The following is a 14428-nucleotide window of genomic DNA, read 5'->3' as shown; positions in this document are numbered from 1 at the left end:
CAGCCCGGGAGAGAGAAGGTAAGAGGAAGGAGAGGGGCTGATAGCTGGGTGCGAGCCGGAGAGATGGCAGACAAATTGCGAGCAAGTTTGCACTTGCTTCACGGGCGGTGCGTGCTCGGGAAGGCGGGGGCCGTGGGTGTGCGTGCGGCGCTCCCGGGTGGGGAGGCCCGAGGAGGGGAGCGTGTTCCCAGCATCTTGTACGCAGCTGCCCCTCTGCGGAGCCCCCTCTCTGGCTTGTCATTTCCGCTTATGGCACCTCTCTGGGCTCCAGTGATGCCCAAGCAAAAGGCTGCCACCCTCTCCTTGTGATGGCTGGCACTGCGTCCTCTCCGGTGGGAGGTGTGGGGCGTTGGACGCATTCTCGGAGCCTCCCTTCCTCCAGCCCGGACTATTTTGGGAAGGAAGGGCTGAGGGAGGGGGCGGGCGGCAAAGCCGAGGGCTGGAAGCCTGAAGGAGGCCCCAGCTCCAGGCTCTCCTTGGCTGTCACCCAGCAGATGCCTCCACGGAGAGCCCACGCTAGAGGGCAAGACAACTTTCCTCCAGAACACGCGTCTCAGACCGAGGTGGTGCGTTGCTGCCCGGGGAGTCCTGTGCAAGGGTGCTCCCGGGCGGCGAGGGGCAGGGGCCAGGCCACAGGAAACAGCATCCGCTGCAAAGCAGAGGGACCCCTTTGGGAACCGGGTTCGGTGTGCAGCCTGGATACTAGCGTGGAGGCTGCAGGTTCAGGCCCAGCCCAGCCAGAAGCATCCGCTGTGGAATCGGCCCTACCGTCCCGGAATGTTCATGCCTGAGCTGCTCAGTTTGGAGTAGAAACCACGGTTGTAGCTGCCATTTTTCAGGGAAGGTTAAGAAAGTTCAAAGTGAATTGTTATTTTTTTTCTTTTCTTTAGTGCTATGTTTGTCTTCATCTGGGAGCCACTTGCCGAAAGAAAACATTTGTAACCAGAAACCAGATCTACCCCAGAGAAAGTGTAATCATTCTCAATTAGGCAAAGGTTATTCCTGCGACCCACATGTGCGTAAAATGCTGATTGAATCATGAGTCATGAGGATGGCTTTTTTCAGAGGCTTGCTGTTCCCCGCGGTGAAAAAGATGAATAGTATAGATAAAAAGTCCCTGACATCACCAGCGCCGTGGACTAGAACATGTCTGCTTCTTCTTGTGTCTTTGAATCTGTATTACTTTGTGGCAAATTCAGAATGAAATGTGCCGATGAAGGCTAGCTTAGTATGTTTCATGCAGAAGATAAAGGGGCAGCGTGACTCCGATAACACTGCCAACCTTTGAAAACATTTGCGTAGCTTCTACGTGGTAGTCTCATTATTGTCTTTCTCAGCTGGTGCTTTTCCCCACTGCTTTCTTTCTGTCCTCACTGGGCCCATAAAAAGACTTCTTCTCACTTGATTCTTTTCTGCAAAGGCGTAGGGATTGGGGAAGGGTAGTTTACCATTTTAAAATGTTCAAGAATTGCTTGTGTGAAATGTGTAGGGTGCTACACCTAAGACTTGCTCTCTGATAATTATGCAACAGCTTCTTAGAAATGAGAGGAGGTGTCATGGAAAGAGGAGGCAAGCCCATGATTGGGCAAGGTTGGTAGCATTTTCTCCTGTGGTTCCCGCGCTAGATTCTACCGCCACACCCTGTGGCCTGAAGGTGACAGCCACAGGACCCAGGACTCCCCGGTGAGGAAATCTGCATTTCTCCTCCTCTGTAGTATAGTCCTGTACCCTTCCTTAGGGACTAATTCAGCAAGAGCTCATGTTTGGCAAAGAGTGCGGTATATACTCTAGCAAAGTAGGACAGAAAGGTAGCTGATGTGTTTGGGCATGATTAATAATACTCCAAGCTCATAAAAATGAAATTGAATCGTGACAGTATCTTTCATGCCCGTCGGCTCTATACTTTGTCTTTTGGTGACTTGCTTGTATTTTTACTCTTGCAGGCTAAGGACCAATGCTTATTTGGTACCCTGTACATGTCATCATAGTGAGTAATTACCAGTTCTACTCACTGACCCCCCACACATACGGTAGCAGTGTATTTATGGTAACTCAGGGATGGGCCTCTTCTTCCCGTTAGCTATCTTCATTCCATTTAGCCACCTTAGTTTTGTTGTTAATTAGACCATTACTAAAGGGTGAAAGAGAAAATCAATAACGAAATTTAAAATTAGACACTTATGTGATTCATTCCAGCAAAGAACTTAGCTAGAAGGAGGTCGGGATGCATTCATTAGCTTTTCTATTTTTGTTTAAGTGGATTTTAATAGCGATGCTATTCTTGAGCATATTTAGGCAGCTGATTAAGTAATAGCCGTACTGCATGTACACCCCAGCAGTGTGCTGTCCGTCAGCTTATGTTTTATGGTGTCACTCCATCCTCTTCAGTCAGAAATGAGCCACCTCATCTCTGATTGTTGTGGGTTCGGAATTTTCTGCTCCCGTTTCTCCACACCTAAACCTGTAGTTACGTCGCTTTAAGATGTATTTCTGTGGCCTCGAAGTGTTTCTTCTAGTGTTTTTTCCTAGTTAGTGTCTTCTCTTTTAGGAGTACAAACAAGAAACCCCTTCAGTAGGCAGTTGTCCACTCTGCTTAGAGCAGCGGTTCTCAACCTGTGGGTCGCGACCCCTTTGGCGGTCGAACGACCCTTTCGCAGGGGTCGCCTAAGGTCATCCTGCATAGCAGATATTTACATCACGATTCATAACAGTAGCAACGTTACAGTGATGAAGTAGCAACTAAAATAATTTTATGGTTGGGTCACCACGTGAGGAACTGTATTTAAAGGGCCAGAAGGTTGAGGACCGCTGGCTTAGAGACTGGCAAGGTCCGGCGTGATGGTTTGCTGCTGTGCTTGTCACAGGTGTGGGTGACAGAAGAGCATGCTGCTCAGAAAGGAGAATTCCAAACAGCAGTTAAAATCCCTCCGCATCCTGCACAATAAATACAGCAGATGGCTATTGATTGGGCATTGAGCTTGTTTCCACAGAGCCCTGGGTTTCTGCGTTACAACACTCACTCTACTTTGCTGTAGTGTTGATTTATCATCTCCTCCTCTGGTACATAAGCTCTCAGAGAGGCTTATCTGTCTTGTTCACTGCTGTTTACTTAGTACCATTGTCAAATAGTTTCTCAATACATTTGTTTTTCCTGAATGAAATAATAAATTCAGGAATCTTGCCTCTCTGCTAGGTATGGAGGATGGACTTAGCTCCCTTGTCCTCTCAGCTCCTCCTGCTGGAAGGGTTGGGAGATGGTGCAGGGACTGCTCACTGGTACACCGCTTAGCAATGTCTACCTAATTCTCCCTTTCCATCCTGATACTGGTTGCTCCCCTTCTCCCTCTCCCACCCTCACAATATCCTGTGCCTATTAAAACTTTTAATCACCCTGGACACGGTTATCTTCCCATCATTCTGGTTCAGAGATCATGGCCACAGCCACTGCTAGGTTATCAGTCAGTCCAAGGAGTGACCTTCAAGATCTTGTGACCTTGTACCAGCAGGGGTTTTAGCTGTCACAGGTGCCGCCATTGGCTTTGGGGCTGAAGAGCTCACCTGAGAGCATGTGTTCACTCAAATTGCAGGGGGAGAAACGGAGGCCAGGGGAAAGAAGGTGGGAGCCAGTGCGGAACTGAAACCCTACTACATGCCAGACACATTTTACATTTAATTTAGCAGGATGAAATCAAACTTATTAGCATGAAATTACTTCCTTTTACAGATGAGGAAACAAGTGCTCAGAAAAGTTCACTTATCTAAGGTCACATGGACAGTAAGAGGCAGAATTCGGACTCGGCTCCACGTCTTTTTAGCCCGTTTCTTGGCACCACACTCCCCGGGACGGGCAGTAGTCGAGAGCCTCTGTCCACAGAACCAGCTCCAAATCACCCAACTGTTTGGAACAAAACTAAGCCTAGAACTCATAGCTTCTAATTCCCAGTCTCCTTTTATTATCTTTGTTTTACTCACTTAAACTTTTTAAATCAAATGATATGTCCTCTGAAGTTAAAGTATCAGTAAAAAACAAGAGTATCGTAATTTTGCAAAAGAGGAAATATGTGTACACATGCAAAATATTTTATCTTGTGTCTAAAATAGGAAGGATATTGCATCAACCCCTTTTGCAGGGGGTGGAAGGTTTTCTGGGGGTTAGCTCATAGAGGTGAAGTATTATGAACTTGATTTAATTAAACAAAAATAAGTATTGAGGACGGCGATGTGCTCACAGATATACTTGGTATCAATAGGTGAGATGTCAAAGCAATAAGACTTATAGTCTCTATACCTAAAAATGTCCGTGGTCTAATTTGAGTGAGATAAGGCTAGCAATGATCTTAGAGTGAGCCAAGGCTAATAATGGTGAAAAATATAAGACAAATCATATGCATAATAGTATAGATGGGTAGTATTGGAGCAATTGAGGGAAAATAATGCTGAAGGGAGGTACCAAGAGGAATAGGACACACTGTAGAAGTAAGACTGATGCATAAGCTGAAGGTGGACACAGCAGAGCTATTCTGGCTTTTATGTGGTATCAAAAGAGGGATGGAGGGAAGGATAGATACATATTTCAGTATTAATCTATTGGGTAACATGAATGTGAACTATACAAGGATAGGAACACAGTGATCTGCAATGCAATGACTTTTTAAAAATCCTTTTAATTTCACAATTCTTGATTGACGGTGGTGGCCATGTCTTAATCATCTGTGAACTACAGTGCTGAGCATGGCTTGGTGTGGGGCAGCTGAATGAAAATGAATCTCTTTCCTCATCTCTACTTAGTATACAGTATATGTAGATAGATAGATAGATAGATAGAAAGATAGATGATAGATAGATAGATAGATAGATAGATAGATAGATAGATAGATAGATAGAAGATAGATAGGTAGATTTCAGAAAGTTACAGTGTTGCATTTGGAGAACCTAACTTTCTAACAGCTTAGAAGAGGCCCTTGTAAGATTCCTCAGGCACTTCTCATTGCCTGTTGGTTTTCAGGTTAAGGTAGCTTGTGTATGCGGGCAGGTGGAATATTTGTCCCCAGGAGATGAAGGCTGCTAATGGGTACCCAGTCACCGCAGGCTGTGGGCCTGGATGCATGACAGGCCAGCCATAGTAATCATTTCTCCTCTGAGAATCACTCGGAGAGCCACCCACTGAGAAGCACCCCTTTAGCCGAGAAGCTGTCAAGTATTGGGTCTACGTCTAGTGGATGTCCTTTCAAGTAGCCACGAGAAGCCCGCCGCTGCCTTTTTATCAACTAAAGCTATTCACTGCGCCACCCCGTCCCCTAACTTGCTAAGTGACCAGAGCCCCTTTCCTGCCCCAGTCCACATTTTAGATGCTTTTGCATGTGGGGACAGTAGCAGTGTGCAATGTTTTGCATCCTTTTCAAAATGGTAATCTAAAAGAGATTACTGTTGCCCAGCTGGTGTGGCTCAGTGGTTGAGCATCAACCTATGAACTAGGAGGTCACAGTTCGATTCCCGGTCAGGACACACGCCTAGGTTTTGGGCTTGGCCCCCAATGTGGGGCATGCAAGAGGCAGCCAATCAATGATTCTCTCTCATCATTGATGTTTCTATATTTCTCTCCCTCTCCCTTCCTCTCTGAAATCAATAAAAATATATTAAAAAATAAAATAATTTAAAAAAGATTACTATCAGCTTGGCATTTGTGCTTTCTAACCAGAACCCATTATATACTAGTGTTAATAATGACACCTCACAGCCAGTTGTACATTGTACTTACATGCTTCTACTAAACCAACCCTTCACAAATAATGCTATTTATATACATTCAGTTGATAATAGAATTTTTGGTAGCATTCATAGACTCCTCTTATGTTTTTATTTTTCCTTTTGACAGGTGGACCATCCCACATACATGTGCTGTGTTTTCTTTACAGTTTTGTTTTTGGCATCCTCCCCTGCCCCGCTCCCCATTTCTCTTCTCCACCTTTACTAGTATCATCATATCACAGAGATGCATGTGAACTGTAATAAGTGTGACTCTCACACAGGCCCCTTTGGTTTGGCCCCCTGCTTAAGTTTCTTTCCCTGGGCACATTTTCCACTTTCCTCTTTTGCTGTCATTAATGATTTTATCTGTGGCAAAACCTTCTCTTCAGCTAACCCCAGGGTTAAGAAATTCTTGTTCCAAGTACATGTCTCAATTTCAAGATTTTAGCAACTACTCTCCTACCTCTTTCCCCCTCCCCCACTGAAGAATTATGAGCTAAACTGGACCAAAGCAGAGACTTTAGGAAGAAGTTAGAAGGAAAATGTCTTTTCTGCTTAACCACTCCTACTTCACCCTTACAACTTACTCCAGAATCAGTGTGGAGAGAAATAACATGAAATCGAACCAATTTTGACTCCTAAAGTCAGGATATTTGAAACTCAAAATTTTAGAATAAAATAGTTGTGTATTTATGTTTTAATTCACCAAAGTGTTATTAGGAGCTAAGATTTGATCTCATTCCTGGGAAGTGTACAAACAAAACAGCAACATCAGCTGTGCAAAGCAGGCTAACACAGCATAGGTGAGAGAGCCTGTGGTAATGAGAAATGGAACTCTGTGTTTTAAACTTTCGCTTTTCATAGACCAATGGAGAAAGTTTATATTTTAAAAACATGAACTAAAAGCGAACATTTCTCCTCTTAGTTACCAATTTGATTGCATATGTCTGGGATTTGTTTTATCAACTATCATCAAAATTCCTAGTAGTTGCCTAGTACCTTATAAGTATTTCCCCATTAGTCATTTCACTTGGTAATGAATCATTTCTTCAAATTGAATAGAAATAGTTCTTATTTGAGCACTATGGTGACCTATGTGGATTTTTTTTTAATAATGTACCTGTTCTGTGTGTTTTTCAGGTTCCTGAGTTTATTGAAGAGGAAGGAAAAGAAGTGGTTTCACCTTTGGGAGTGCTGTTTCCGCGCTGGCTGCCCCCGTGCGTGGGGTTGCATCCTGACCCCATAGATCCAGTGAAGTTCAAGTTGTTTTCTGGGGCGGCCTAGTCCTGCTCTGCCTGGAGCCAAGCGTCTCTGCGTGGGTTTCATGCTGCAGCGGGGACATGGCAGCCTCCAGGACGGCCGCTCGGTCTCCGCGGGACATTGCCAACGTGATGCAGAGGCTGCAAGGTGAGGCGCAGAAGCGGCCCTCGTTTGGGGTTTTGTTGTTACTACGCTTTCATATCCGTTTGTCTCAGAGCTTTTCAAGGCGCTTGCATTTTTATTCAATGTTATGAAATCATAACAAGGAATAGCAAAATGTCTTTTATCCCAGTGTTTTCAAATGAGTCGATGCTACTTTAAGATTCTGTCTTCTTTATGTAGCATAAAGACAAAGTTCTTACGTTGATTTTGCATCTGCGTTTGTGTGGCCTTAGTAATGGTTGTTCGGTGTCCAGTGGGAGTTCGGAGCTATAGCAAACTCTCCTTCAATAACAAATAGCAACACAGCTCCGTGACAGCGCCCCATGAGGTGTCGTGACAGTGGTAACAAGTAACTAGATGCTATTGTCTGATAAGTAAACCAGTGGCTTACTTATCCCAGCAGGAAAGCCCTTAGATTCACAGAAAGTCTCTAAGAAAAATGGGCCAAAGAGGCCCAAAGGGGTGCTGAGATAGATCAGTGGTTAGTGGCAGCCTGTGGACTGGAACCGCTCCCACCTGTGTTGTTCCTCTAAGAGCAAGGTGCTCTTTGCAAGGGAATCAACAGTCAAAGGTTATGGCAGCTCATAAACGATTCCTATTTGTGAATTTTCTTTCAACATGTATACTGCTTGAGCCATAAAAATCATCATCATCTCTAGATATAAGACTGCTTCCCTATACAATTCCCATTCTGCCTCTCCCAGGCTTCAAATGCACCTTCTTAGGATAAAAAAATATCCAGCGTTAGCAGGGATTTGCTCTAGTCTTTGTCCAATAATGTTATAGGCTGGCCTTCTGGTTTTCTAGAATCTCCAGCAAGTGATCAGTGTGGCTTCGCACCTTGGGCATCATATTAATCTGTCATAACTCCACTTCCCTGGCTTGCAGTGGACTTGATGTGCACAGCAATAATTTTCAGTTAGGCACGCTTGACCTTTCAAATACAGACTAAATGCTTACGTCTGGATATTTATGGCCCGGAACATGCTCCCAGCTTTAGAAAAGTGGGAAACTCCCACTGAGTGAAAGTGGGAGTTTCCCCACCCGATTTATGGCCCGGAACATGCTCCCAGCTTTAGAAAATCAGGTCCTGAGTGAAAGTGGGAGTTTCCCCACCTGACCAGAAACCACTAATTAGGAGCTCCCCTCGTCACGTGATCCCCAATCATTTTTATCTGCCCGGACAGAGTTTTGATGCTTCGGCGCGAGTGGTGCTTATTTCGCATTTATTGTTGTAAGATGCCACTTGAAATGCCAGAAAGAGCCTGGCCGGGTAAAAGAACAGATCTCTGTTGAGTGTGTGGTCATCGACTTCCTCGCTAGTCTGAACAGACCTCTGACTGGGTCTGCCCGGTGCCAGGGATCTCCAGTGAAAGTGTATGTCCAGTGTAAGTTGTATGTCACAGCCGATCATTGACTGGCTGCCTCTTGCATTCAGAACTCCAATACTGACTGTGGAGTTCCATGGCTCTGTCTTGTCTTGGCTGCTTTCCTGGGTGTTCATTACTGAACCATTCCATGCATTTGGTGTCGCAGTGACCTCATCTTCGAAGTAATGGAAACTTACAGGTCTCTTACAAACTATGGGGGGAGGTAATTAGCTAATAAAGCAGATTTTCCTTTGAGTGCATTAAGTGGGGAAATTCTCTGGATGCGATTGGAAATAAATGGAAATTATAAAAAGTAAATTTGAAAATAATTCAGAATTGGCTTATGATCCTACAGACGTTTTATTCTTATTTTGGTTTGAATGACAATTCTTTTAAGATTATGGTTGGGGGTAAGAGGAGAGAGAAGAGTACTGATGTTTAGTGTGGTTTTTTTTTTAATATATTTTTTAAAATGTTTGAATGTAATTTATTGTTTTTAATTCTTTATTGTTTAAAGTATTACATATGAATCCTTTTTCCCCCATTGACTTCTCCCTGTTCATTCCACCGCCCCCGCCCCCAGCAGATGCCCCTCCCCGCTACTGACTGTGTCCATGAGTTATGCTCATATGCATGCATACAAGTCCTTTGGTTTATCTCTCTCCCTCTCCTCCCCTGCTCAATCCATTCATCTTCTGATGGGCACTTAGGCTGTTTCCAAATCTTAGCTATTGTAAATTGTGGTGCTATGAACATAGGGGTGCACATATCCTTTCTGATTGTTATTTCTGGTTTCTTGGGACATATTCCTAGAAGTGAGATTACTGGGTTGAAAAATTAAAAATTTTTTTGTGGTGGATATATAAGTGGTTTTTCTTGAGATGTGTGTGGAATGGGGGAAAGCATTGGAGCCCCCCGAATCCTTCACCTGTGACAGTGGATGTCCTATTTAACGTCTATGCACTTAGGGACCCCACTAGCAAAATGTGGACTGGCCCTCTTGGGATTGTTGTCAAGCTCAGTGAGATGATAGATGAAGGTGCTTTGAAAACTATAAATACTGTGATGTGGTGAACTGTTGCAATAGCCATGAAAGAAAATTGCATGAGAAGGCAAAGGTCTGATCATTTGTTGCAATTTTCTCAGATTTGGAGAGGAATTATAATGGTTTTATATATTCTGTGCTGTATAAAACTAGTAATTTTATTACATAGTGAGATGACTATACTTTATATATATATATTTTTTCTTTCTAGTCAAAGAAAACATTACAACATGTCATAAGGGTACCTGATAAATTTAGAGCAATAAGCCTTATAGTTTAGAAAGAGATGATATTTCTGAGTACTAGACAATTTTCATTAGCTCTTAGCATCAACTACTTCATATGTATATATATCATATATATATATATATGCACATATCTATATACTAGAGGCCTGGTGCATGAAATTTGTGAACTGGGAGGGGGGTTGTCCCTCAGCCCAGCCTGCACCCTCTCCAATCTGGGACCCCTTGGGGAATTTCAGACTGCCGATTTAGGCCCCAATCCCACAGGGATTAGGCCTAAACCAGCACTTGGACATCCCTCTCACAATCCAGGACTGCTGGCTCCCAACCACTCACCTGCCTGCCTGCCTGATTGCCTCTAACCACTTCTGCCAGCCAGCCTGATCACCCCCTAACCACTCCCCCTGCCAGCCTGATCGACACCTACCTGCTTCCCTGCCAGCCCAATTGCCCCCAAATGACCCCCCCCCTTGCTGGCCTGGTTGCCCACAGCTGCCCTCCCCTGCCAGCCATCTTATGGTGGCCATCTTGGGCCCACATGGGAGCGGCCATCTTGCGTAGGGTCGTGATGGTCAATTTGCATATTACCTCTTTATTATATAGGATATGTTATTAATGGTTATAAAATGTAAGGTCTTGGGGCCACATCTAACCTGGCCTACATCAGTGGAAACAAAATGAACCTTGGAAGTGAAGGGGCCTGCAGATCTGTCTGCTCACCTATTGATCTGCTGGGTGAATCCTGCTGACTTAGCTGGTGAGGGACATGTCCCCTCCTGTATTCAGCTCTCCCTGTGTGGCTCACTGATGATTTAAGCCCAAGAAAGAGTCAATGTCCCGGACAGAGAAGACCTGGCTTCTGTCAAGGGTGGTTAGTGACCAAGTTCCTTATAAATGGAGGGTGGGCAATATTGCCCAGATAATTAAGACACATGAAGACATTTTTTTGAGGAAAAATACTTTTCTATTAACCTAAATAGAACTAGAGTCGCTATTTTCAAAGTTCAAATCTGTAAGAGCATTCTTCTAGAATTTGCACCCTCCCCTCTGCCCCCATTTTTGGGGGCCTGGATAGATAATCGGAGGAACAAATGCCTTTCCACACCTTGGGTTTTATTACCATATCAGATCCATGCATAACTAATAAAAAGCATGTAGCTTTGAATAGTTGCAACTTGGCTTTCCTCTCTTGTTTATTTAGTTTATCACCATAATATTTGGCTGTTTTATGCTTTTAATTTTTATTTCTAGTGCAAGATGATTGAAGTGCACACACAGATTGCTACATCATTTAGCTGCTACTGTAGTCATTCAGTATTTCACCTTTGCCAATATTTGTGCTTGTCTGAGCCTCGTGTTTGAGGCTGGGATCCTGAATTATGGATGAGCAGACAGACTGCAATGCGGGGTTTCATTTGATCTTAAGAATAATGACTGTTTTCTGTAACTTTCATCACTTTAAATACAACCTTAAAAGCAAATACCGGACAAAAAGTATAATACAGGGGTATTCAAATGTTAAAAGCAAATAATTAGTATATACATTTTCTGCTCTTAACGACTATGGGGATCAATTTGGCAGGTGGCTTGTGGAGACACTTTCCTTTATAGTTACACCTAAAAAAATAAATGTCTAAACTCTTCAGGTTTTCAATTTCCTGAAGATAATGATAAGAGTTTAGCCTCTTTGTAATTTTTCATAGTGCTTCTAACACAATGTTTACTTAATAAAATTTGTTGGCTGACTTTTATTACATTCATTTTTTCATTTGAAGATAATCTACTTTAAGGATTTTTAATTAATGTATCCATGTTGACTATTGTAAAATAAGGGGCATCAATGCAGTCTTATAGAGCAGATGGTAAATACCAGAGGGGATTCAAATGGTCAGGCTCAGGTGTCATACAGAGGTCAATTCAATCAAAAAGTTAGAGAACTGACTACAAGGTCAAACTTTGATTTTTAAAACTTGTGAGTAAATTCAAAGAGAAACAAATGAGAAAAAAGATAAACATTTACTTTTGAAAACATGCCAATGAAATTCTCTAACTGTTCAGTAAAAAATAATCGTGCCTCCTTCTAAAATATTTAAATGTTTTTGGTTTACTATGATATTTATCATAAATCCATTACACTATGACAGAAAACCTCAGAGTACCAAAAATGTTGACTGAAAAATAGAATAAACAGTAATAAGTAAATAATGAAAATGCAATTTTTTAAAAATTTAATATTAAGTAAGCATGGGGAAAGGAATAGTTTCCCATCTTGTGAAGATACTAATTTTTTATAGTTCCTTGAGAGATGAAGTTTTATACTTTATTACTCTGATTTAATCCCTCTTCTTATTAAGTCACAAAACAATGACAACAATCCATTTATTGTATTTAGGCTGAAATTCTCCTTTTGGTTTAATTTCTTTCCACAATGAATATTGTATGATCTTATCTTGAATTTAAATAGAATACAATTTTCAGCATATAACAATGAGCATTTCTTTATATTTTGGAACATAGGTTAAATAAATAGTTGATGAATAAATGGATCAATTGTGCCCCCTAAATTAATGAATTGAAAATAAAATTGGTCAAGGTATGTAAAGGGAAAGAAAGAAACCAGTTAAATTGGGTCCTACTTTGAAGAGATTTTTTTTCCTGAATTTTTAAATCAGAATTAGTTTTTGACCATCAAATTACTTCAAGGACACATATTCTACCTGAATGGGTGACTATGTTAACCTCTCAGGCGTGTGTGTTATTTTTGTAACTATAATGCTTTAAATCCTAAAGGTCTGTTACATTTTCATATTACTTTTTTCATATTACTTTTAAATGTATTAAAGAGCTCACATTTGCCTAATGCCCTATCCTACAAGTCTTTCTGTTTGCAGAGCCATATTATCCATTATGCAATATGCTGGACAAAGTGCCTGAGGCCTTCTGGATCTTCAAGGGCCTGTAAAAATATTGGCTGTCAAACAGAAAAGGAAACTGCTAAGTCCAAATTAACAAACATTTACAAATACTAAAATTATGTCAATTAGTCACATGTAAATCAAGTCAATTCAAAAATTACATATGTATAAATGTATTTCATATGGGGTATGGGTTCCCTTTGTTGCACTTGATTCAGTGTGGGGCAAGCCTTTAAAAGTGGGAGGGTCTAGGGCTTACAAAGAAAAGAGAAAGCATTCCCACGCATTGCCTCCAAATTAATTACTTCTAGCAGACACTTTAATTTTGTTTCTCCCATGGTAAAAACCTTCCTTGACTCTTGACATCTCCATGAAAGTCCCAACTTCTTGGCTCGGCTTTCCTATTCTAACTCCATCGTATCAATTGTCCAGCATTTGTCTCCTCTAGCTCCAACCAGATATCTGCCAAATGGCACGACTTGCAATATCCTGAAGGTGCCCTGACTCTTCCGTTTCCTCCTGGAGCACTTCCAGGACTACGCTCTATTGACTGCTTCTAAAACTCAACTTATCTTCAAGGCCAAACTCAAGGCCCATCTCCAAAGCTTCCTCAATAAAAGCTTTCTCAGGGATAAAATCAGAAATTCTCTCTCCTCTGTCTACATTCCTTTAGCACGTGTAGCACTGTTATGCAATCTGACATTGCTGCACATTATGTGACATCACCGTGTCTAATCCACCCGCTCCAAGTACAGAGTGGCAGGAATTGGGTCAAATTCACATCAGTGCCCTGCACATTGACCAACATGCTACACTTTCTAATGGGGAATGCTTCATAAGTATTTGTTAAGTGACTGTCATATATTTAATATCATATAGATAGTCAATGGTAGAACAGGGAGACCAGGAGAGAGGTAAGTTTGGTAAGAGAGGTAAGAGTGACTTGGACTAGATTTTAAATAGTGGCAAGGGATAGAAGTGGTAAAAATCTAGATATATGTTTTAAAGTAAAACCAAAATAATTTGCTGATGGACAGGGTGTAGGGTGTGTGAGAGAGGGATGGAAGTTGTCCCCTCATTTCTCATTTTGAAATGAGGAAAAACAAAAGACTGTTGGGGAATATATTGAGAAGGAAAATCAAGGGTTGTTTTTTGGTGTTTGATTTTGTTTTGTACATGTTATATTTTAGATGCCTGATGACATCCAAACGTCCAAGAAGGTAGTCGAGTCTATATGACTATAGAGATCAAGGGAGAGGGCACAGCTGGAGAAGACATCTGGAAATCATAAGCACACAGATAGTCTTTAAGGCTATGGACTTGGTTGACACCACCCGGGGAACAAGGACAGAAAGAAAAGAGAGGAGGTTTGAGAAGCAGAGCATCCAACATTAGGGGTGGAAGAGTGAGGAGAGAGAGTCCCACATGTGAGACTGAGAAGCTGCAGCCCAGGTGGGAAAAAGAAGAGAGAAGGGAGATCTGGAACCCAAGGGAAGAAAGGGTTCAAGGAGGAACGATAAATTGTATTAATGCTAATGTTTTCATATGTTCATGTTTCTAAAAGTTTATAGTATATAAGTATCATATATATATCATATATAAATATATATTTATATATATATATATCATATATATATATCCTATCTAATAAAAGACAAATAGGGTAATTAACCATACCTTTGA

At 42.0% G+C, this 14428-nt stretch overlaps 1 protein-coding gene across 1 annotated transcript in view; it reads left to right on the top strand.

Moving 5' to 3' along the window:
* Window positions 1-14428, top strand: part of LOC102762121 (nesprin-1-like) — a 254153-nt gene that overhangs the window by 478 nt on the left and 239247 nt on the right. The window contains exon 2 of the mRNA XM_015570483.1: window positions 6889-7155. Coding sequence (XP_015425969.1) covers window positions 7089-7155 — 67 coding nt within the window. The 5' untranslated portion in view covers window positions 6889-7088. The remainder of the gene's footprint in view (window positions 1-6888; window positions 7156-14428) is intronic.

This window comes from Myotis davidii, unplaced genomic scaffold (assembly GCF_000327345.1).
Source record: "Myotis davidii unplaced genomic scaffold, ASM32734v1 scaffold1427, whole genome shotgun sequence".
Taxonomy (NCBI): domain Eukaryota; kingdom Metazoa; phylum Chordata; class Mammalia; order Chiroptera; family Vespertilionidae; genus Myotis; species Myotis davidii.
The sequence above is the reverse complement of the archived record's forward strand: the minus strand, read 5'-3'. Positions and strand labels throughout refer to the sequence as shown.